Raw genomic sequence first — 25,073 nt, forward strand, 5'->3', positions numbered from 1 at the left:
CTTTTAGATATGTGTAGTTCAAAATTTACCCACGTTGTGAATCGGTTGTGAGAGGACGTCACCTAGGGACGTCATTTACACGTTCGTTACACGTCCATCATGACCCTCTGTGAAATCCTTGTGGAATATGCAAAAGCTGTGCTTACACCTTGATTAATACTGCAATATTTAATTAAAGTGCACCAAGTAGTTTTTAAGAGGTTTTAAAGAGGTTGTGAATAGACGTCCACTGACGTCTTTTACACGTCTCGTCATGGTTTGTGAAAAAATGTCCAAGCAAGACTAGCAGGAAAAAAAAAAAAAAATATATATATATATATACAAAGTAAATATATTCACTTTATCTTTAAAAAAAAATTATAATCAAAAAGAGCCCAGTGTGGTTAAGTGATTGCAAAGCAATGCTGCAATTTAGTCATTATTTCAACCTGTTTTATGTATTTGTTATTATTTTTATTGAGTCTATGCATACACATGTAAAACAGATATATACCCGGTCACAATTTCGGTCTGAGTTGGATGTAATTGCCAAAACGGTGCTGCCAAGATGTAGACACAAAACATACTGATATATTTCGTGATATCACAAAATCCCGCGATAGGATAGATTATCTCGCGAGATCTCGCTTTCTTCCGGAAGTTCCCTTCCGGAAGTTCCGGTACATCAAGCAGGCAACCACCACGAGGAAGAGAGGACTCGAAGAGGACTCTTGGAGGGAGATGTGTCGATATAAATTACATAAAATCTACTGTGGGGTAAGTACATTTTGTATTATTTGAATAACGTGCTTGAGTTTTACTTGTTTGACACGAAGGAACCGAGATAAATGATGCCCACGTTGTCAACTGAAATTCACTGAGTATGGCTAAAATTAGCTAAAGTTAGAAGGCTAAAAGTTACTTATATTGATGGAATTTTTATTGGTACGCTTTAATTAATTATTCAGGGGACATCACAGCTCTCCTGTCTTATCAGAAATGTCCTGTTCACTTTCTCACGGTTACACTGTGAGTGTTTCTCAAGGGCATCACATTAAAGCATTACACCTTTTGTACAATACAAATAAAATCTAATTCTTGTTGATTACCTTTTTTTCCTAATGTTTCATCTTGGTCCAAGTTTTTTTTTTTTTTTTTTTTTAGCGGTAGACCATAAAGATATTTTGAAAATAAGTGCATGTCATTTATCTCAAATGTTTTATTTTATTTATTTTAAAAAGAAATGTATTCTCTTGCCTCAGATGCTGTGAAGAGGTGGAGACTCTGAATGGGATGTAGCAATGGCAGAACACCTGAAGCTTGCTACGGGAAGAGATGGGGGTGGAGGTTACAAGAAATGAGCCAAACAACTGTAGTTTGTTTAAGGGATAGTTCATACAAAAATGAAAATAGTCATAATTTTCTCACCCTCATGTTACGATCATAATAATTTTTCCTACAGTGGCAGTTAATGGTTTGTGAGATCTGCTTGGTTACAAACATTCTTCCAAATATCTTTGTGTTTATAAGACAACTGTGTAAGTCAATGACAAGATTAATAAAGAATTGATAAAAAGAAACCATCTTTTAACATTCTAGTAGAAAACATTCTCAGAAATGTAATATTTGAATAAATGTTGGTTCTATACCGTTTAAAATCATTTACACCACTTTGATTTCATAAATAGCAATGATTTCAAACATATTTTATGATGAGGATCTTATGTTTTATGATTTTCTTGTCACAAGACAACAATGGCTCCTGCAAGGTGTTTATGCCACATGTTCAAATATTAATAATATTCTTAATATTATATGATTAAAGTATTTTAAAATAAATGCAATTAATATTGATTTATATTATATATTAAAAACATTAATAAACCAAAACTGCAAATATAAATTTTTAACAATAATAATGCACTTTAAGATTGAGTATTTCAGCACTCTTTATTCAGTGATGCCCCTCATTAAATCATATTGCTGATGAAAAAAATGTTAGACCTGTAAACTTATTTCAGAAATCCACAATGGATACAAAGATAACATTGAAAAACTAATTTTTAAATATATTATCATCTTTAAGATTCTTATTTGTCATTGTCCCAGTAAAGCAAACATGAAAACAATATGGTAAGAACAAAGAAAAGGTATACAGGTTTGAAACATGAGGGTGAGTAAATGAAAGAATTTTCTCTTTATATAATAATTCAGTATTTTGTAATTAGTGTTTTAGTTTGGTTAACAGATGCTAAACTGTTCAAAAACAAAGTGTGCTAAATCAGAACATGCTTCTTTGTTTGCATATGTCCACAAATAATGTGTTATTGTTAGTGATGTACACGTGATTAAGATGTTTTATGAACGTTCATGTCTGACTGGACCAATCTTGAACTTTTGTCAAGATGTTTTAAACCTCAAGACATAATTGATTGCCTTTCACGATGTTACACAGTGGGTGTGGGATTATTTTATATGCAGGCTTATATATACATACACTTAAAATATGCAGCAACGCATTTAAAAATCCAGAAGACAACGACGTCCAGAAATCGACGCATTTAGACGTCCAGAAGACGACACATTTAGACATCCAGGGACGTGCAGAAAAGACGTGCAGTTCACGTCTAGAAGACGTCAAAGACGTCGGTTCAACTTTCATTTTGGAACTATTTTTCAACCATGACGGGACGTCTCGGATGGACGTCTTTTCAACGGTCAAAAGACGTCCAAATGTTTGCTGGGTCACGTCATTCTCATCATATATTTCCTCGTCATCCTTATCGAAATCCTCCGTGTGTAGACTTAAATCCATTACCTCTTGTGAAACACTCGCTCCTTGACTCTGATCGATCGATTCATCAGTACTTATTTTAGCATTACATAGGTCTACCTCAGATATTTGTTCCTCATTCCCCGGTGATTCGGCCTCACGCGCCTCTTTCGCATTCACCTGCTCCGAACTCAACTCTGGCTGCGTGATTACGTCATTTTGTTCGGCCGCCGTCTCAGCTATCTGCACTTCGCTGTTGCTGGAATCACCCAACAGGGATCTTCCCTCGCGTAGTTCAGGCAAACTAATCGGCGTGGATTCTGCTCTGGCCTGTGGAGGTTGTAACGACACAGCGTCCACAGTTACATCAGAAGTGCCCTGTCTCGCCCTGTCATTTTCCACATTAGCAATCAAATCTCCATTAGTGCCATTATTTCCATGACGATTCGGGCAAGTCTGCCGGACGTGACCAAAATCCCCGCAAATAAAACATTTCATGGACTCCGAGCTAATAAAAATAGTATAATCCTTCCCCTCGATAGTTAATTTGACAGACAGGTTCAAAGGATCACTGTGAGAATTGAGAATCATGAAGACCTGGCGCCGAAAATACATTACATGTTTGAGTTCGGGATTTTTGCATCCGAGCGTAATCATCTTAATGGGACTCACTAATTTACCATATCTCACGAGTATTTCTTCCAATTTCTCATTTTTAACAAATGGAGGTACATTTGACAAGACAATCTTCTTTGATGGGCTCGACAGAGGCAAAACAGGCACAAACATTTCATTGATCGTTAATCCGTTCTCAATTAAATCATTTGCCATTTGACTTTGACTCAAAAAAATAACAATGGCCTTGTTCATACGAGACGCGGATCTGATATTTACACCGCCAACAGCAGCACTCACGGCCACTAAACAATCTTCTACCGACACAGACGCATCAGGCATACACTTACAGCCATGTCTAATAGTCAGTTGTGAAAAATCACCCACATTTGTCCCCATTTTCCCCACTTGCTGACCGGCGTCAGCCGAGGAAAAAAAAATACTGCTTTACCAAACACAATTCAAGAAAGAGAAAAAAAGAAGAGAAAAGTTACAATCAACCACAACAACTCTCACCCACGCCAAACTCCGTTCACTCGTTCCCAGCATGCAACAGAGAGAGAGAGAGAGAGAGAGAGAGAGGGAGAGAGAGAGAGACAGAGAGAGAGAGAGAGAGAGAGAGAGAGAGAGAGGGGGGGGGGGGGGGGGTTCCCCTGACCAGATCCGGAGCAGATCCACACACAGCTCTTTTATCTGAGTTTAACACACATCTAATGTGCCGTACTCCTCCGTTAAACACTAATGGAGATATTTAGCAGATTATTCCCGCTGCTCTTATCATGCAGTGAAAACAGTGAGCTGAGGTAAAACCAACAGCATGAACGTGTCTTCTGAAGACATGCGTGAGGAAAGGGACCTAATGCAATGCTGAAAGGAAAAGAAGGAGTTAAACTGAGGTCTAGCAATCCTTCAACTCTTTCCTCATTACTACAGCAGATGTAACATCCTGTGAGTCTCAGAGATTATGAGATTGTTAGGGAACAGAACATTACATTAATACAAGAGAAACTCTTCATGACTCATCTTCAGTCCGTGACCTCGCTGAAACACACACATAAGAGCTCATGCAAATACAGGGAAGATTCTCTGAGACAGAGACAGATCCAGCTCCATGAACACAACATCAAACCAGCACAGCTTTCAGTGTTAGGAGTGTGTGTGTGTGTGTGTGTGTGAGAGAGAGTGTGTGTGGGTGTGTGTGTGTGAGAGAGAGAGTGTGTGTGTGTTTGTGTGTGTGTGAGAGAGAGAGAGAGAGAGAGAGAGAGAGTGTGTGTGTGTGTGTGTGTGTGTGTGTGAGAGAGAGAGAGAGAGAGAGAGAGTGTGTGTGTGTGTGTGTGTGTGCTCTTGTTTTTGTGTCATATCAGACTCAACTCTGTATAATGACATGGGTGTGACACAGGTATTACAAGGATTTGCCCTTAAAGGAACAGTTATCCAAAAATGATGATTCAGTCATTATTTACTGTTTCTATATGACACACACACACACACACACACACTCTCTCTCTCTCTTTACACATGAACTGAGAATATAATATGAAGTATAAGGTTATTTCTGAATGTTCCCTAAACATTTTATAGTGTTAACATTTTTTCTTTCTGAAACATTGGAGGAACATTCCATTGTATCATTTTTGAAACATAAAGGAACGTTACTTTTGAATCTTCTCTGAATGTTCTTAAACAAGCAGTAACATTTAAAAAACATCAGACAAACGTCCACATACAAGTTCCAGAAAGAACATTCCATACACGATGCAGTCTATAAATAATGTTTCTGTGCTAATGCTTGAGAACATTATTAAATACCAGATAACCCATTAACATTACTGGATGAAGGTTTCCAAATATTTATGGCACTATACACTGATGCTCTGTTCTCATCAACATTGTTTCCCGAAGAATAAAAGATTCCACATATATTTCAGTCTACGAGTGTCCTCTAGTGGACACCTTTTATTTACTTGATGAGTGAATATAATGTGAGGAATTATAGCTGACTAAAAATCTGAAAAAGTGTTTTTCTGCGTGCAGTTTAAGACAATAACCAGGCCAAACTCACATTCAGATATTCATATAAATACTCACAGAGGTGTTTGTGTCCCTCTCCCCTGCAGCACGCGTCCTCGGTCTCTAGAGGTCATGACCCCGCGCGCGCGCACGCGTCATGTTTGTGTTTGAGAGCAAATGTTCCGCTTCACACTTCTCCATCTGATGAAGTCAGATCATCTAATCATCTCCAGCAGAGCCGAGTCCACACCAAACTCACTGAGACAGCGCTGTTTCTGACCGCAGATCACACTCATTATAGAAGTTCATTATAAAAACATTAACGGAAACGATTTTTCCTGGTTATGTAAATGTTAAGAGAACGTCAACATGTTTTAATTGCTTTGCAAACATTATGGGAACACTACTAAAATATTATTAAAATAATGTATTTGAGAACATCATTAAAGACCAAATAACTTAAACGAACGTATGTACTCTATTAGAATCTGTGTAAGAGTTGAGAAGTTTGCATCATTGATTCTCATACTTTCCTATTTATTATTGTGAAGCTGCTTTTTAATTGTTTTTTTCTCCATAAACATGTCTTTCCTTACGAATTAAACAAGACATGACCTGGCGTGAGAATACTTGGCTACAATACAATAAACGCACAAACTGTCTTTATTATTAATTATTGAATAAATAACGCATAAAAGCGATGCATTGATACTTTGCAAATATAATTCGTACTCTTTAAACAAACATGAATGAAAAGTCTTTTAGTATAAACCCTTTTTTTTACACACAAATCCAGGAAGTCTCTCGTCTCTTACAAAATGAAGCATTCAAAATATTCATGAGAAAACATTTGCAAACAACTTTGTTAATTCTAGTTAAAGTTTCGAGGTTATTTCGAGGGCAGTTTTTTAACCCTTTGCTTCAGTAAATGTCGGTGGAATATTATTTATATAACTTGTGTTTGCAGATCAACATAATGGGACTCAATAACACAGAAGAACGCGTGTGTGAAAGAGAGACGAGGTTTCACTGCTGTCAGAAGTGTGTGAAGTCTCCATGTGTTCGGGAGTGTGACCTCGCACCTGACGCGACGCGACGCGCGAGCGCACCGTTTGGCACGAGCACGCGCACACAGCTATATAAAGACCCCAGAGTCGAGTCCGAGCATCATTCCGCTCAGAGTTTACTCTTCAGCTTCTCTTTCCTCCGACACGATGGAGAAAGTCCCCTTCACGCACGGATTCAGCTCTGAAACCAGCGCGACGCGACCCTGGAGACCCTGGATCCACAGAAACAACGCTTCGAAGGTGCGTTCAGCTGTTATTAGACGCACTGTTCTTGTGATGATGATATGAACTGATCTCTGTATTAAAGATCTCTGTATTCCACAGCCTTATGAAAGAGCATCTGAGCAGCTCCTGAAAGCGCCTGAGGTCACACACCCCGTCAAGTGAGTTCCGCTTTTCTAAACCTTCAGGGGTTTATTACATATTACATTGTATCATTCTGAAACATTCCGTGAATGTTACTTTTGACCGCTTCCTGAAACTTGTAACATTTGAAGAACGTTAGCTGAAGATTGCGTGTGATCATTTTCAAACGTTCTGGGAATGTTACAAAAGAACGTTAGATGAACATCCATCTGAAACATTCTATTAATGATGTTTAAATGTTGAACGAGCGTTGTATTAATGTTCCTGGTGTTGTGTAAGATGTGATCTGATCTGTGGGACTCCTCTTGATTTCTGCAGGTTGTTCTGGCCCAGATCTCGCTGTTTCGATTACCTGTACCTGGACGCCGAGGTCCTCCTGCGCAGTTATCCGGTTCAGGCCACTATCTGTCTGTGTGAGGACTCAGAGAGCGAGGATGAGGAGGAGGATGAAGAGCACGAGAAGAACCTCAGCTGAAGACCTTCATCACTTCATTTAGTCCATGCATGTACATAGTTGTGAATATGTGTATAAAACTAGAAGTTGACATGTAAATATTTTATTTTTTTGTATTTATGTTAAATTATTCTACATGCCAGCTGTAACTTATTTCCTATGAATAAATATTTGAAATATTAGTTTGGCTCATTCTCTGAATCACGAGGTTGACGAAAAGCAATGTCAGCAATCCTGATGTGAGTCTTAACAGAAAAACAAATGAAAAACATGAATCATCATCTCATTAAGTTATGAAAACAGTATTCGTCTGAAAGCTGAAATCATCCAGGTTTTCTATGTTGTAAAAAAAAAAAAAAAAAATCTTGGACATTATGGGAACGTTACTTTTGAACGTTCTCTGAAACTTTTCTCTAGAAACATTTAAAGCATCTTCAGGCAGAAGCGTTCCATTAGTGTTTCTGCGCTAACCCTTAGAGAACATTATTAAAGAGCAGATGACGAGTGTTCCTTAATGAACGTCTGCTCATATCTTCCACTGAACGTTTCTGTGTCTGTGGCGTCGGCCAAATGAACAAACCAATGTTAAAAACTAATCGAAATGTTATTAATCTGTTTTATTCAGACTCTAATGGTTCAGTTTTATAGAACATACAGACAGCACTGAATGAAACTGAGACTGAGAGACATTCTCTTTACTCAGAAAGCTCACTGGACAGATGTTTCAGTGTGTGTGTGTGTGTGTGTGTGTGTTTGACACCTGCTCAGGCGTCACATGCACGTGTTAATGTCTGAACACCACACTGTTTTACCGTCTCTTTCCCAGACACACACACTCCGAGAGCATTACAGATCTGACATCTGCTCACACACACAGTCTTTCCTTGTCACACAGTTTCTGAAAGCCACACACACCAGATCTACAAAACATACACTCATTCTGGATCCTCGACTCCGTTTCCAACTTCATAAAACACAACACACAGTTCTCTGTGTAACACACACAAATCGATATTGATATTAATATAAAAGTGATATTTTGAATGTGTCACTGATGAATAAAAGTGTTTATTTCTTTCTCAAAGTGAATCTCACTGAGCACAGAGTTCTGAACAGCAGTGAGTTTAGCCTTTATGAAATTAAAAATAACATTGAATTATCTAAAGATTGTGATTCCTGCAGTTATGTGTGAATATCAGTGACCGTGGGAAAGCAGAACATGTGTGTGTGTGTGTGTGTGTACTGAGGTGTTGTGTTGGGAATATGTTGGAGTGTGTGAAGTGTGTGTGTGTGTGTGTGAGGGTGTTAACTGTTGTGTCCATTAAAGCTGTGTGTAGATTCACACGTCTGTCTAATATATAACACTTAATAAACTTATAAGAACTAAGAAAGATTTTTAAACGTTACCATTTATATAAAATTTATATTTAGTTTTATGTCATTTTTCATTTCAACTTATTTCAGCCAAAATTGTCCTTTACCTTTTTATCTAATATTTATATTTAATTTCATTTCATTTAAACTTTATTTTAAAATATAAAATAAAAAAATAACAGTTTTAGTTTAATAGATAAAACCCCTGAAAGCAGTGCTCTGTAAAAAATATTTTTTAGAATCAAATTAATATTTAGAAGTGAAGAATGTTTTGCTGTGTGTTGGTGAACTTTTGACCAGCCTTATCTCAGACTCCCATGAAAGGTGTGAGTGTGTGTGTGTGAGAGTGTGTGTGTGAGAGTGTGTGATTTAACACTGTTAGAGATGTTGTGTGACTGTGGGAACTCGTGTGTGGTGTGTTTCTGAGCCGTTATGAGCTCTGTTTCATCATATCTCAGCGTCCAGAGGTTTATCTGACCCCAGGACTGCTCTGTGATGACCCCCCCATAAACCTCAGATCTGTGTGAGAGTGTGTGAGCTACACAGAGGTGTGTGTGTGTGTGAGAGAGAGAGTGTGTGAGAGAGTGTGTGTGTGAGAGTTAGTGATCTGTATTTTTATTTTTATTTAATTTTCAAGCACATCTGGATCAGGTTTTCCTGCACATACAAACGATATTCATGTTGTTATGTAAGATTTAATTGAACTTAATTACCACCTTCTTTTAAAAATAAAGAAAAAACTAATGATTTTGCATGACACAATGCGCAAAATATTTCTATTTTTATATATATATATTTATTCAACAGACTACTGCCAATTTTTGTAATTTGTTTGTAAACATACAATTATGATTTTTTTAAAATTATGATTACATAATACAATTGTAATTAAACATTTATTTAATTATTTTATGGCTAATTTTGTTCATAAAAAATTGTAATAATAATAATAATTATAATAATATTATTATACTTTCTATAATTCTAATTTGGAGCTAATATGAGGACACTTTTATGTAAATTGCTTAAAAAAACATTTTTCAAAAAATTATCCTCATATTAGCCCCAAATTAGAATTATATATATATTATATATTATATATATATATATATAAATTTATATAGAATTATATATATATATAAATATATATTGTTCCTGTGGCTCAGTAGAGCATTGTGTTAGCAGCGCAAAAGGTTGTTGGTTGGATTCCCAGGGAACACATACTGGTTAAAATAAATAAATAAATAAATAAATAAAATTATAACCTGAATGCACAATAAAAGCCTCTGCTAAATGCATAAATACAAATATATACACACACTTGTATATGTATAGTAAAGACTACGGCAGCAGAGGGCGCTGTTTCACCGGGTTGTTTGTCTTGGATAAATCCAGTCAGATTCATTTTCATGTAATATTTCCCTCCAGACTCACTGATGTTCCTTGTTGAGCACCGTATCAGTAATTCTGTTTTAAAAAGTCATATTTAAATACAGTAAATGCACACAGAGCACGTGCTGCAGAATAGTTTCTAACCACGTGCGTTACATTCCAGCAGCTTAAACACATATATTTACACATCTTCTAGCGAAAACCTGAAAATATCATTGACTTTTCTTTAATATATATATCTTTTTAACCATTGAGAAAGTCTATGTTGTCATTTTTAGCTATAAACGTATATAACAACAAGATAAAGCATTTTAAATTGCATACAAACACGGATGCGCGAGGCTCTAGTTATTTTAGCTGCTTGATAACTAGTTATTAATTTAATTTAATTCATAATTGCAAACACACTGGTTTATAGAGCAAGTAATACTTTAAGGTTTAACTAGTAACGTTCCCGTAATGTTTTCAAAACATTTACCTTTAACCTTTGCACAACCAAAATAAAAAATTAGTAAAATGTTTTAAAACATTTTGAACATTCAAAGAAGATTCAGAAATAATTAAGGGAGTGCCAGTAAAATGTTTTTAGAATCTATTTTTGTTAGCAGACTGTGTAATGTTGCAGTATTTCAGTTAAACACAAAGCACACAAGGCTGAACTGATAACCCTTTACTAGTTCTGTCTCACTCTCTCACACGCACGCGCAAAACTGACCCTCTCCTAACCCCGAAAACCTCATGGTAGAACACAACAGACCGTGTGGTTAAATGTGTTGTTCATTTAAGATTCACCAGACTCAAGTAAACACATCATTCTTTCACAGGACTGCAGAGGGTTAACAGTGTTTCAAAACAGCCACTTAACAACACAAGTGCAAGACTAACTAATGTGTGTGTGTGTGTGTGTGTGTGTTCAGTTCTTCACCATCTGAACTGCAGCTGTAGGTTGAAGCTTCCAAAAAACTCAGAAAGCTCATAAATCAAGGGGGGGGGGGGTGGCAACACTCACACACACACACACACACACACACACTTGTTTAACTGTTAAGGTGGGAATACGGCATCAGGTCAGTGTTCACATGGAGATCAGGTTAATGTTCATCAGATGCGTTGTTCTGCTCCACGCTCTCTGTCTCAATTAGATCCTGAGCACACACACACACACACAGACAGACAGACAGACACACACCTGCATCACTTCCTTACACACACACACACACATACACACACACACGCTCCAACCTCTTTATTAAGTTTGCAGATGACACGATGGTGGTGGGTCTCATTAGCATCAGAGATGAGACAAACTACAGGAGTGAGGTGAGCCGCCTGGCCGGGTGGTGCAGTGACAACAATCTCTCTCTGAATGTGGAGAAGACGAAGGAGATTGCTGTAGACTTCAGGAGAGCACACTCAGCACGTTCCTCTGACCATCAACGGTGCGACTGTGGAGAGAGTGAGCAGCACCAGGTTCCTGGGTATGTGCACACCACAGAGGACCTCTCCTGGACTGAAAACACCGCAGCACTGGCCAAGAAATCACAACAGCGTCTCTACTTCCTCCGCAAACTGAGGAGAGCCAGAGCCCCACCCCCCATCATCTACAGAGGCACCATCGAGAGCATCCTGTCGAGCTGCATCACTGTGTGGTATGGCGCCTGCAACGCATCCTGCCGAAATACTCTGCAACGCATAGTAGGAGCAGCTGAGAAGATCGTTGGTGTCTCTCTCCCCTTCCTCCAGAACATTTATGGAACACGTCTCACCCGCAAAGCCCTCTACATCACAGGTGATCCCACCCACCCATCACACAGCTTCTTCAGCCTGCTGCCATCAGGGAGGAGACTGTGGAGTCTCCAGGCCAGGACCAGCAGACTGAAGGACAGCTTCATCCACCAGGCTGTCAGGAAGCTGAACTCCCTCCCGGACTTGCCCCCCCCCCCCCCCTTCTGCCCCAGGCACCACTGAACTATGAACCCCCCCCCCCCCCCACTAATATACGATGACATGCACCAGTCACTTTGTGCAGCATTGGTCTGCTCACTACCACATTCAGCATGGAACTGACATCATTCCACTACCTCATCAGTCAGTTAAATAATATAACTAATCTTGAGCCCTTTGTCACTTTAATCAGATTAAATAAACTTTAGTTTTTGCACTAAATAATCTTTTATCTGCACTGTTGTTCACTTCATTGATTTGCACTCTAACTGCCTTTTGCCTTGCGCTGCTTTATTTAACTATATTTAATTTTATCATATGTCTTTTTTTAACATTCCCTTATTGTATATTTGTATCTACATTTTATATTTGATCTAGATTTTTAGGCTTTAATGTTAATGTTATCTGTTTGCACCGGGGTCTGAGAGTCACGCTATTTTGATTCTCTGTATGTGTGTACTATACATGTGGAAGAAATGACAATAAAGCAGACGTGAACTTGAACTTGACACACACACACCTGCATCACTTCCTGATACACACACACACACACACACACACACACACACACACACACACACCTGCATCACTTCCTGATACACACACACACACACACACACACACACACACACACACACACACACACACACACCTGCATCACTTCCTGATACACACACACACACACACACACACACACACACACACACACACACACACACACACACACACACTGCATCACTTCCTGACACACACACACACACACACACCTGCATCACTTCCTGACACACACACACACACTCTCTCTCTCTCTCTCTCTCACACACACACACAAACACTCTCTCTCTCTCTCTCTCTCTCTCACACACACACACACACACACACAGGAGGCCCATCTGGTTGAGTGACCTGTAGTAATTAGTTATTAATCTTCCCATGAGACGGAGCTGAGCTGGAATACATTAACACGCTTACTGACACTCAACAACACACACAGCGGGATGATGGAAGCCCCAGGGGGTTATGGGTAGACAGACACAGGCGAAGGGGCGGAGCATGTCAGGGGCAGAGCCAGCTGATTGGACGATAACATAATGTAGATAATGTTTGAACTAGTCGTTATTAAATATCTAGAGCTTCCCAATACAAAACACACTGATTCGTTGCTAGGGTGGTGTTAGTGGTTGCTAGGTTGTCGTGGGCATTGCTATGTGTTTGTTGGGTGTCTTTATTCTAATTGATCACATTATTTTGAGCTGTGTGTTTATCTGTTTACTGTCCTTTTGAGAAATAAGACTATAGATGTGTGTGTAGAGGTTTGGAGCTGTAATCTCTCTCGCTCTCTCTCTCTCTCTCACACACACACACACACACACACATTTAATGTGTGTAAAAATGCCTCTGGTCACATTTGCACACATGCACAAATCAAAGCACTGACGCAGCATGACGTGAAACCTTTTCTTAAGAACACGGTGTACAAGAAAATGAATTAAATCCAAAGCTCTTCTCAGAAATGACAGAAAATACTTCTAAACACCGAAATATACACACATTTTTGGATTTATTAAATTAATTGTATATAAAATGTAATCATAATCTCAGTAATTTATATTATGCACAATTATATTATGCACAAAGAAAATGTAGCTGCTTATTTTGTAACAATCAAATTTAATGTGATGCACCTTGTTATTATACCATTATGCCAAAGTATAATTGATTTTGCATCAGAATAATGAGATTTGGGGTGAATTGAATAAAAAATTAGTTTTCTTCATGCATTCTGCATTCATATTTTTTTCAGTTATCATTTGTTTTATATTACTGTAAATAATAGATTTATATATAAAACCAATGCAACTATGAAATGCAAATAATACAAGATATATTTAATTTTGGATCAAAACAATGAGAATTGGGTTGAATTTACATGAAAATATTGCGGTGCACTAATGCAAACATGATTTTCTTCTTGCATTTAGCTTGTATTATTTTATTTAGATTACTATAAATCATATATATATATTTAAAATTAAAATCAACAAATTAAAGTCAGCACAACAATGAGACTGTAATCTGTAAATACTGCAAAATCTAATTGATTTTGCATTTAAAAAAAGACATTTAAGGTGAAAATGTTCGACATGAAAATACTGACTCAGGGGAAACGCAAAACAAATTTTTTTCAGCTCATGCAAATATTGCCACGGAGCAAACAATAAACCTTATTTTCTTTGTTCATTCTTAATCCATTAAAAACTATGGATTTTATTTTAGTTAACAAATTAAAAGCAATACATTCTGTGAATCTGTAAATAGGGTTAGGAATAATGATAGCGGGTAATTCATATGATAATAATGCCACAGTGCAAAACAGTCTTCTACTGTAAAACCAACTGATTAAAAGCAGTACAGCCATTCCTGTACAAACTGAAAAACATTGCATTAAAGTAAAGGTTCTTAAATAATGCCACAGTGCAAAAACAAATGTATTTTCATCATGCAAACTATAATTTCTTCCTTTTTAAGGTTGTATTCTGACCTACATGTGTTTTTGATACTAGTGCTTGTAAATAGCAACACATGAACACTATCACATGTGTCCCTGCAGCACAGAAGCAGACAGGTATTTGGAGCAATAGACAGGAATATTGTTTGGGTCAAAATTATCAATCGTTCTTAAACATTATATTAAGTACAGATCATGTTCCATGAAGATATTTAATAAATGTCCAACCGTAAATATATCAGAACTTAATGTTTGATCAGTAATATGCATTGCTAAGAGCTTCATCTGAACAACTTTAAAGATGATTTCCTCAATATTTAGATTTTTTTTCTCCCTCAGATTCCAGATTTTCAAACAGTTGCATCTCAGACAGATATCGTCCAAACCATACATGAATGTAGAGCTGATTTATTCAGCTTCTCTTCTGACTGGTTTAGTGCTGCAGGCTGGTAAACAGCAGGTGTTTTGCGGTCAGCTGCCGTTGGTGATGATGACCGATGTGCCGTTGTGTGTGGTGCTGGTCTGAAAGTGCATGTGTGTGTTCACGTCGTAATGGGACAGTCTGTCGGAGCCGGGACTGCTCAGAGCGGACAGCGAGGCTGGACTCTTGTCTCTGTCGTCTCGGTGCAGGACGAGACGGGGCGGTCCTCTGCAGACGGACGAGAAGACGTCACTCATGCAGACGTCCTCCACTTTAATCGGCTCCGGTCTGGCACCCATCCGGCTCTGGGAAATCCCTGAACTGTCTCTCGAATCGCCCGAGGAGCCTGGAGATCCGGCCACGCGCTCATCGTCCCAGTGAGCTGCCGGAGAGATTTCATGAAACCGTGCCGTTTTTACTGAATATCTGCGTGTTGAAGTTCCTGTGTTTGTGTCTCTAAAGATGTTCAGTTCTAGATATTTTTATTATTAACCGGTTAGTTCCAGTGCTTGATGCTGATTGGCTGAGCCACGTTCACAGCTGACTGATGCTACAAAGTAACAAACACCTTTGTTTACGTTTGTGTGTTGCTCGGCAACCACTGTGTTGCAAACACAACTGACTCTGAGGAGCTTCATTGTTAGGTGGAAGAATACTGTTGTTATTAATATCATCATTATACTTTATTTGCTCTGATTTATTTTGTGAAACCTTACTGCGTATATATGGAATAACTTAACAACACACACTAGCTGTTATAAATTCACTGTAACTCACGGCTTCACAAATTAAAGTTGTGAATAAAAGAATGATACTTTTGAAAACACTTATGTACTTCATGACTTCAGCAACAAAACTATTTAAACACTTTCATTTTTAATGAATTAAGAAATCTTGTTGTTGTGTTTTTTCTTAAACAAAAAAATTTCTAAAATACTTTTATTCATCAAGGAAGTATTAAAACCATCAAAAGTGCCATTGAAGAAATGTATAATGTCACAAAAGATTTATATTTCAGATAAATGCTGTTTGAACTTTTTACTGATCTGTGAATCCTGGAAATTTTTGTATTATATTATTATAGTAAAAAATAAAAATAAAAAAATAAAATACAGTTTTGATCACATAAATAAATAAGATTTTTAAATATATTAGAATAGAAAATAACTCGTTTTTAACTGGAATCATATTTCAATGTATTTTTTGATTAAATAAATGCAACCTTGGTGAGCAGAAGAGACTTTTCCCAGATGTATATATTTAAATGATTCCAAATTTAAGAATGGATGTACATCACAGTTTCCAGAGAAACACAAACTGTTTTCAGTACTGATAATAATCAGAAATGTTTCTGACTCACCGTGAGTTTGATGGACGTGTGGAGTTCCTTTAGTGGCGTCCCACCATCCCTCTCTCTGTGTGTGTGAGGCGTGTGTGTGTGTGTGTGTTTGAGCACACGTGTCCAGTCGCTGCGGAGAGGCGGAGTCTGTCAGAGGGCTGCCGTCCCATTGGCTGTCGCGATCGGAATCTGAGCGCTCGGGCTGGAAGAACGGAAACTGCTAAAAAACACAAAACAGGAAGTGAAGAGAGAAAAAATAAATGCAGCCTTGGTGTATACATAAATAAATACATACATACAAAATGAACCAGCGATGATAATATAGTGAGTCAGTGAAACATCGAAAATATGCATTTTATACATCATGCATCTGTAAAGTGCATTAGGGCTTTGAGTGCGTCTGTGACTGAGATGATTTCTTCTGACTGATACCTGAGAGTACGGAGAAGCGCGGCTCTTGGCTGGGGTCTGGTTAGGGTAAGGGAACGCAGGTTTGCTGGGCTTGAGCTGCTCCAGAGACAGCGCCAGGCCTCTGTACTCCGTGTCCCTGAACACACACATGATTACACTCAACATACACTGCTGGAGCTCGCCCAAAAACACTTCAAAAAAGTGCAAACATTTTTTTTTTTTTTTGCACGTTATTAATTTATATATATATATATATATATATATATATATATATATATATATATATATATATATATAAAAAGTACACTTTTAACAACTTTTGCATCCAGATCTGTTTAAAAATGCCAAAAAAATGAAAATGATCAAAATACACATCATATATAGGGCTGCATTAACTTAACACAATTAAAATATTTTAACGCAGTTAGAACATTGGCCCCGCCCCCAAACCTTGTGTTCAAGCCAAAAAGATTTCTGTCTCCTATGTATGTTTATTGTCCTGAATTATTATTTATTGTTTATTATTTAATATTTTTTACATGCATTAGTTAGATTAGTCTCTGTAAAATACATTCAGCCTCTTCCTCATATCTCTCACACACTCTTTCAGCACAAGTGACTGATCAGACACAGTACGGTCTCAGGTGACAAATATGAAGTTATGACTGTTTCAGCGGGTCAGAAGTGGGCAGTGAATGTGTAAGGTGTTTTCTTAAAGCGACAGGAGTCCTGTGACTCAAAGCAAAGCTTGTGCAATGTGTCTGATTTCTGATTTCACAGCTGTGTCTCGTCTGAACTGAACTCTGATCTTGAATGTACACCTGACAGGCTTGTGTTACCAGACGCATGTTTTCACCGTGTCTGACAGCCGTATGTATTGTGTTTCAGACGACCTGGGTTTGACCTGTGTGTGTGTGTTCTTTATTCCATCGTGAGGCGTGTTTGAGAGGGAGATGTTGGCGTGACTCACGTGAGGACGTAGTTGACGCTGACGATGCAGTGTGGACGAGACGAGCGAATATTGTGAACGATGGTGGCGTAACTCTGCACCCAAACCCAGCCGCCGTGTTTGGACAGGAAGCGGTAATATTTAGTGGTCACCTGACCTTTGACCAGCACTGCAGAGACACAGACACACATTACACATCAAACTGATTCTGCTGAAATCATATTGATTTATGAAACATTTGTAGGGCTCAGAAAGAGTGGAACATACATTTCATTATGACTGTTTAAAATGACAAAACAAAACAAAATCTGACAAAATTAGACAAAAAAAGGATAGTAAATGTGTGTGTGTGTGTGTGTGTGTGTTTGAGTGTGTGTGCGTGTGTGTGTTTGATTGGGCGTTTGAGTGTGTGTATTGGTGTGTGTGTGTATGTTTGCATGTGTGTGTGTGTGTGTGTGTGTATGTGCCTGTGTTAAATATGTAAAGACATAATATTTATGTATGTATGTTGCAGTACTTGACAAACGTTTTTATCTAGTTAATGTTTGCTAACATTAGTTAATAACAATAAAACTGTTGATTGTTAGTCCATGTCAGCTTGCATCCATTAAATTATATTAACAGATACAGCTTTTAAATCTATTAATGAAATTAACATTAACATATCTATATAAATAAATTATATATATCCAAATAATACTTTTTAACATTGCTATTGGCAAAAAAATAAAAATAATAATAATATAATTTTTTATAAAATTATAAAAACATATATTATTAATAATTGTTTTATTAATTGATTAATTAATTAATATACAAACTTATAATAATTAATACAATAAAATATATTTTCCTGTAGCCTCCGATTCTAGTTCTTCTTCTTGATCTTAGTGCCGCTTTTGATAGTCGAACACAATCTCTTACAATCACAAAATTACAGGTGTTCCCCAGGGTTCAATTTTAGGCCCATTATTTTTCTAGCTATCTGTTAGTGAAAGGCTTATTTATACTTTCGTATTCTCCCGAATTGACTACTGTAATACACTTCTTGCTGGGCTTTCTATAACTACACTCAACACACTGCAATGTGTGCTAAATTCTGCAGTAAGGATCCAGGTTCGGAGTTGATTTTAAAATCCTAATGCTCACACATAACACATCACATATAAAGATCCATGTCTTTGGATTCCTCTCTTTAGGATGTATTTCGATGTGATTTGGACTCACAGAGGTGATGAGAGCAGCGCAGGTGAAAGCTGTCACAGCTGTGCACGTGATGATACAGGGTCTTCTCAATCAGGTCCTGTGGCTCATATCCTGTCAGCTCTGAAACCCTTAGAGGCACAGAACAGCAGTCGTGTTTTATTTAGTTTATTTATTGCATGTATGTGTCATATCTCTCTCCGCCGCTCACCTGGAGTCGAGGAAGATGAGCTTCATGTCTAGGCTGGCTCTGAACATGAACATGTTGCTGTGAAGCTTGATCTCGGTGACGGCGCTGGGAGGTAAAGTGTGTCCCACCGCCACCAGACCCACGTTCTGATAGCAGTCCAGCGCAGACGTCTTCAGATAGCCACTGCAGTGGATGACCTGTGGGGTCAAAGGTCACGCTCTGTTAGTGTCCGTCAGATGACGCGGTGTTCGTCCATGTGTGTGTGTGTGTGTGTGTACCTTATATCCTCCGCTCGTCAGCCCGGCGTTACGTTTGGCCAAAACACACTTCATTCTCAAGAAGAACGAGCGCTCTGCTTCATGCTCTGCAAAATTCACATCGCAGACATCAGTCGGGATTATATGCATGAAATGATTCTCATTTAGTCATATTTTTCTGAGATAAAAATTAAAAATTAAAAAATTGGCATTGAAATAATTTTTGGAAAATTTGAGTTTTGGAGAAAAATTGGTGAAAGCGTGGAATTTTGACAGAATGACTACTATAATTATTGTGTTATATAAATAAGATATAATTGTATTTTTCTATTTGTCTTAATGTTTTAGTGTATAATAATATACATAATTCTTGTACAGCAAACTTCAAAATAATATTTGCATATATACAAATTCTAGATAATATTCAATCATATTTTTTTTCATAATTTAGTTGTAAATGTTTTTGCACTTTTTTTGTGAAAAGTCACAATGAAAATAAATAGTTTAAAGACTAAAAATATAACTTGGAAATATATTACAGTAATGTTTGTTTTATTTACAAAAATTTTAAAGCAGATTTTAGATTAAAAAAGATAGGAATAGATTTTAGATTAAAATTATATATATATTATATATATATGATTTTATAAATTTTTATCTCTCTCTCCCTCTCTCTCTATATAATAATTTTTATATATTTTGCATTAAAGTTTAGAATTCCATTTGAGTTTTTTGTTGCCAAAAACAGTCCTAATTGTGTGATTTTTCTCCGCCTACAGTAGAAACACATGAGAATCGTCTGAAAGAGGTGTAGATGTTGGTGTGGTCTCACCGTGGATGAGCTGTGTGTGGAGCGAGGGCTGCGGCGTCAGGACCGCGCTCATCTCGTCGTGATCCGCCGGATGGACGTACTCATAAATACTGTTCCCGGTCAGCTCTACCTGTGTGAAAGCAGCTGTGTGATTGCACTGGAGGAACACCAGCACAAACACAGATGTTAGTCAGTTCTTCACCTGTGAAAGACCCAGGTGAACCGACGCCGTCTCTGAGATGTACATGATCTTCCCATCGCAAGCCACCACGAATATAAAGCCGTCTAACGTCTGCAGATCACAGAACATCAGACAGATCACCACAGACACAACCAACGCCGAGACAATCTGCAAACATGCTTCGTTAATCATCTTCCAATCAGATCTAATGCATTTGCATGGAAATGAATCATTAACTTCACAGTGTCCTCTGATATATTTCTGAATGAACACAAGCCAAAGATAATAATAATAATAATAATAATAATAATAATAATAATAATAATAATAATAATAATAATAATAAAGTGTTCATATTACCTGGAGCATCTTGCTGATTATTACCTGCAGTAAATGAGATCCGAGCTCAATGTTTGTGTTTTCTAAAGATCTGCTTCGACCCCAAACCTCCCCCAAACCTACACACACACACACACACACACACGCACACACACATCAATATGTGATCAATATACTAAGCGAATGTTAATATTATAATACTCCTTACCAATATACACTATACACAATTATAGTTTATAACAACAATTTTTTATATTATATTATAAACAAAAACAATTTATAATATATAATAATAACAGCAACTACCACAACAGTAATTATTATTATTATTTATTAAAGTTTATCAATTATAAATGTATTTATTTATTTAAAAAACAAGAACACTTTTAAGGTGTGTAATATACGCAAAGTGGAAAACTGCTTAATAGTCCACATTTGTCATTATAAATTTATCATAAAGATAGTTATAATAATAATATAAACAACAAGTCTATTTTGATAGTAATTTTATAGTATTATAATTATAATTATTACTATAATTGTTATTAATATTATAATAATCGTTTTATAAAAGATTTGTATATTATTACATACATATTTTTTATATTATGTCTCTCTCTGTGTGTGTGTGTGTGTGTGTGTGTGTGTGTGTGTGTGTGTGTGTGTGTGTGTGTGTGTGTGTGTGTGTGAGAGAGAGTCATCAAATCGATGTTGTGAGTGAATCTAAGCTCGTGAACAAACAGTCGCTCAGAAAAGTAAATAAGGGAGATCTGAACACACACACACACACACACACACACTTCACACACACACTTCACACACATGAATAACTTTATTCTACATTTACCTCTCACAGAAATACACAGGCTTAAAAATACAGTTCCTTACACTGCTTTAAACTAGTCGAATGCAAGGCATTGTTTTATTCATAAGATGAATAAACATGTTCACGTCAAACTGACCCTGCAGGCTACACACACACACACACACACACACACACTCACACACACACACACACACACACACACACACACACACACACACACACACTCACACACACCTGGGCTCTGAGTTGATCCATCAGTGGAATTGTTCGCAGATTGCGGTGATTCGGATCATATGGAGACTGAACGACCAAATGTAAACAATTATTCTGTTTTGTTTTTAACTCGCATAATGCTTACATTGAAGTTTATAATTATTACATTTATTATAATAGCCTACATTATCGGCCTACCGTATATTAATTTGCAACTAACAATTAATAATTATTAATATTATTAGACTTATCATTAAAAATATTAGACCTACTGGATTTTTTTTCTTCATATTCCATATTTAAAGTAAATTATAATAAATGTAAAATAAGTGAAAAGGCAACGTTTCCATTGTTGTCACTAGATTGACAAAATAAATTATACGCGAATAAAGCAGGAAACTACGTGAAGTTTACACGAGTCGTTAAAAGGTTGATTTGTTAATTGTAATATTATTATTATTCGGCTGATAATCTGATTTTCTCGAATCAAACATGTATTCTCCTCGGGTTTGTAAACATCATGAGACGATGAACACGGATTTCTGCTCTGATTGAAGCGCGTGATTAATGTAAAGCATGCTTCTCTCAGACGGTTCAGCTCGTTTAAAGAAGAAGAAGAAAGAAACCGCATCAATTAGAAATTCATCTGATCTTAAGTGACTCGTGCTCGCGGTGCGCGCTCCCGGTCTAATGAGTGCGGCGGGTGCGCAGTCACGCGCGTGACCCTCAGAGCAACCCAATCTCTGTCACAAAAACATTGCCTTTTCCATCTATCTATCTATCTATCTATCTATCTATCTATCTATCTATCTATCTATCTATCTATCTATCTATCTATCTATCTATCTATCTATCTATCGTTCACAGTCAGTGATTCTCACACTCTTAAAAACAATGTCACTTGGAAATCTTTTTAGGATCCAAATGTTTTTTTTTTTCTCGTTTCGAAAAAAAAAAGAAAAAAAAAAAGTAGCCTACATTCTTAAAAATAAAGGTTCCAAACGGGTTTTTTTTTTACAACAGAAGAACCAAAAGATCGTTTCAGTGAACAGTTTTTAAAAGAGCCATTTTGAACATTTTAACCCCCCCCCCCCCCCCCTTTTATTTTTACTTTAAAGAATATTTTGTGCCTTTGAAGGGTTCCACGGATGTTAAAGGTTATTCGCCCTCGATGACTATGAAAACCCTTCCTGTATTAAGAGTGTAGAGGACAGCTGTTATTTATCCCCCTCTAAAACACACGGCACGCGGCCAATAATTCAAGTGAATCAACAGGAACCTGAACCATTATTTCTTTGCTAAAAAGTCAAGTCAATATAACATACGAAATAAATGATCCTGTAAATAGTCCTGTAGAGTTATAATTGTATATTATATATTTTTTCTGTTGATTTGCACAGCGCATCGTTTAAACACAGCTTTAGGATATAATAGCCAAAAAATCATTTGTCGATATTAAATGCATGAAAATAGTAGAATACAATTTTTAGAAAACATATATGAATTACATATAGTAATATGGGATCTTTTGAATTTTCGTTAATGTTATTTTTTATTTTTCAATATACGGCATAAAATTAGGCACTGTAATGTGTTTTTTTTTTTTTTTTTTGTAGTTGTAACTTTCGCGGTGTTAAAATAAATGTCTACCCGCTTTAGTCCATGGAGCAGTGTATTTAGGTCGATGCAGTGAAGTTCTGCGCGGTTTGTGTTTTTCTGTTATTATAGTATATTATGACGCATCAGCGCGCGAGCGAGCGTCTGACCTGGAGGGAGCACCAGTCGCATCTTCAGGTAGCTGCTGGTCAGTCGGATGATGGACGCTTTGTCCAGCTGAGACGTGATGGCCGACGGTAACGGCAACATTCTGGCGAGCGCGTAAAACTCGCTGTTCTCCTTCTCGCGCCGCGTCCTCGCCGCCGTCTTAGACTTCTCCTTCATCGCTCCGGTCACCGAGCTCAGATCCAGACGGAGATCCGGGACATCTGACCCGTGCAGGCCGCTGCCGAACACACATGCAGGAGAACTTCAGGAATAAAGAATCATCAGCCTGCTCAATAATGCGTAGAGTTAAACTGTGCCCAAACTAACACATACTGACCTCATATGTCCTATAATTATGTCATTATAATAAAACATAACAGAATTTATTTTTATTAACATTTCACAACGAAACTCACGAAAACATCTTAACATTCCAGCTACTCACCACCTTTTGTTCAGGAGCACGAGTTCCACGATATTCGCAGACCGCTCATTCTCTATTCTATTCTATTCTATTCTATTCTATTCTATGCGTGAGCACATCAGCAGGTACTGAAACGGTCTCGTGCTGTCCGGTCTTACCGTCACTCACGCGCTCATTGGACAGAGAGTCTCGTGGAAACCGGGGCTCAGTGGGAGGATTCGAGATTCTGAAGGTGTGTGTGTGTGTGTGTGTGTGTGTGCGTGTGTGACAATGCGTATAAATAGTACGTCAAATATAAACAGCAGAACGTGCTACTGATGCGCAGAAATCAACTTTTTGTTGTTGCATGTAAATGATGCGCACGTGTTGGACGTGTTTACACAGTTTTCTCGTGCATATGACACGCATCCTCTCCACAGCCCTGATCCTACACACTGCGTGTCAGACGCACACCGGAGTCAATGTCTGCGTGTACTGTAGATAAAAACACAAATCGAAACATAACTCAAGCTATTGATTCGCACTTTCATCAAATCGGGAAGAATTTGCGTGGACAACAATTTAAAACACAACACAATCACGGTGCATTAAATGCGTTCATTTAAAAAAAGAAAAGTCTTTTTAACAGACATTTATACATTTCATAGATATTTGATGCTTATGTATTTGGCCAGTTTAGGAGGATTGATAGATTACGATACAATCGAAACAAATAATTCATAAAGAAAACCGAGGAGAAGAAAGAGATTCTTAAAATCGGGATTTGGCTATTTGAAGGAGATTGTGGGTTTTCTGTTTAAGGCTGTAGAAGTGATTCCTGAGAGAGAGAGAGAGAGAGAGAGAGAGAGAAATCATCGTCATCAGCTCCAGATCACGCGCGCGCTGACACACTTTGACCTCACAGGATCTGTTTATCACCAACACAAGCCTTTCACCTTCACAAGAAAACAGCCAGCTTTTTATTTCCTATTTTCCTGAACCTCAGAGCTGTTTTCACATGCAGGAAATGATTGCGATATTTTTGGAAACAATAGGCTATAACCTGACAAACAAATAAATAAATAAATAATCATGCAGCATTTATGAACATAACACTATCATTATAATATGCTATTTATTTATTTTGGCTATCATCTTTATTTTATCTTAATTGGCATTTAAACTAGTTTATTTAAATAACAAATCCTATACGTTAAAAGGTAATGTATGCAAACATGAGCTATTATATAAAGGTCTAGTTAAAATTGTTTTGTAATAATAAT

The 25,073-nt window shown here is 37.3% G+C and overlaps 3 protein-coding genes across 4 annotated transcripts in view; 1 reads left to right on the forward strand and 2 right to left on the reverse strand.

The window, feature by feature from the left end:
* The window catches only part of LOC127956226 (beta/gamma crystallin domain-containing protein 1-like), a 77,929-nt gene that overhangs the window by 34,064 nt on the left and 18,792 nt on the right, over positions 1-25,073 (reverse strand). The gene's annotated exons all lie outside the window — the stretch shown is intronic.
* Positions 6,443-7,440, forward strand: LOC127956266 (protein ripply2-like). The gene is made up of 3 exons (XM_052554098.1): positions 6,443-6,684; positions 6,769-6,827; positions 7,129-7,440. Exons 1-3 carry the CDS (start codon positions 6,592-6,594, stop codon positions 7,283-7,285), a joined length of 309 nt encoding a protein of 102 aa, XP_052410058.1. The 5' UTR covers positions 6,443-6,591; the 3' UTR covers positions 7,286-7,440.
* Positions 13,612-24,024, reverse strand: LOC127956246 (single-minded homolog 1-A-like). 2 transcript variants are annotated; one of them, XM_052554072.1, is made up of 12 exons: positions 23,833-24,024; positions 23,390-23,625; positions 20,606-20,703; positions 20,267-20,356; positions 20,086-20,194; positions 19,275-19,360; positions 19,018-19,193; positions 18,831-18,937; positions 17,625-17,772; positions 16,676-16,790; positions 16,265-16,460; positions 13,612-15,286 (listed from the first exon to the last, which is right to left on the reverse strand). In XM_052554072.1, exons 2-12 carry the CDS (start codon positions 23,562-23,564, stop codon positions 14,955-14,957), a joined length of 1,632 nt encoding a protein of 543 aa, XP_052410032.1. In that variant the 5' UTR covers positions 23,565-23,625; positions 23,833-24,024; the 3' UTR covers positions 13,612-14,954. The 2 variants fall into 2 exon arrangements, with proteins under 2 accessions (XP_052410032.1, XP_052410031.1); XM_052554071.1 differs by having other exon boundaries at positions 16,265-16,463; positions 23,833-24,023.

The sequence above is a fragment of the Carassius gibelio genome, chromosome B4 (genome assembly GCF_023724105.1).
Source record: "Carassius gibelio isolate Cgi1373 ecotype wild population from Czech Republic chromosome B4, carGib1.2-hapl.c, whole genome shotgun sequence".
In the NCBI taxonomy this organism is placed as follows: Eukaryota; Metazoa; Chordata; class Actinopteri; order Cypriniformes; family Cyprinidae; genus Carassius; species Carassius gibelio.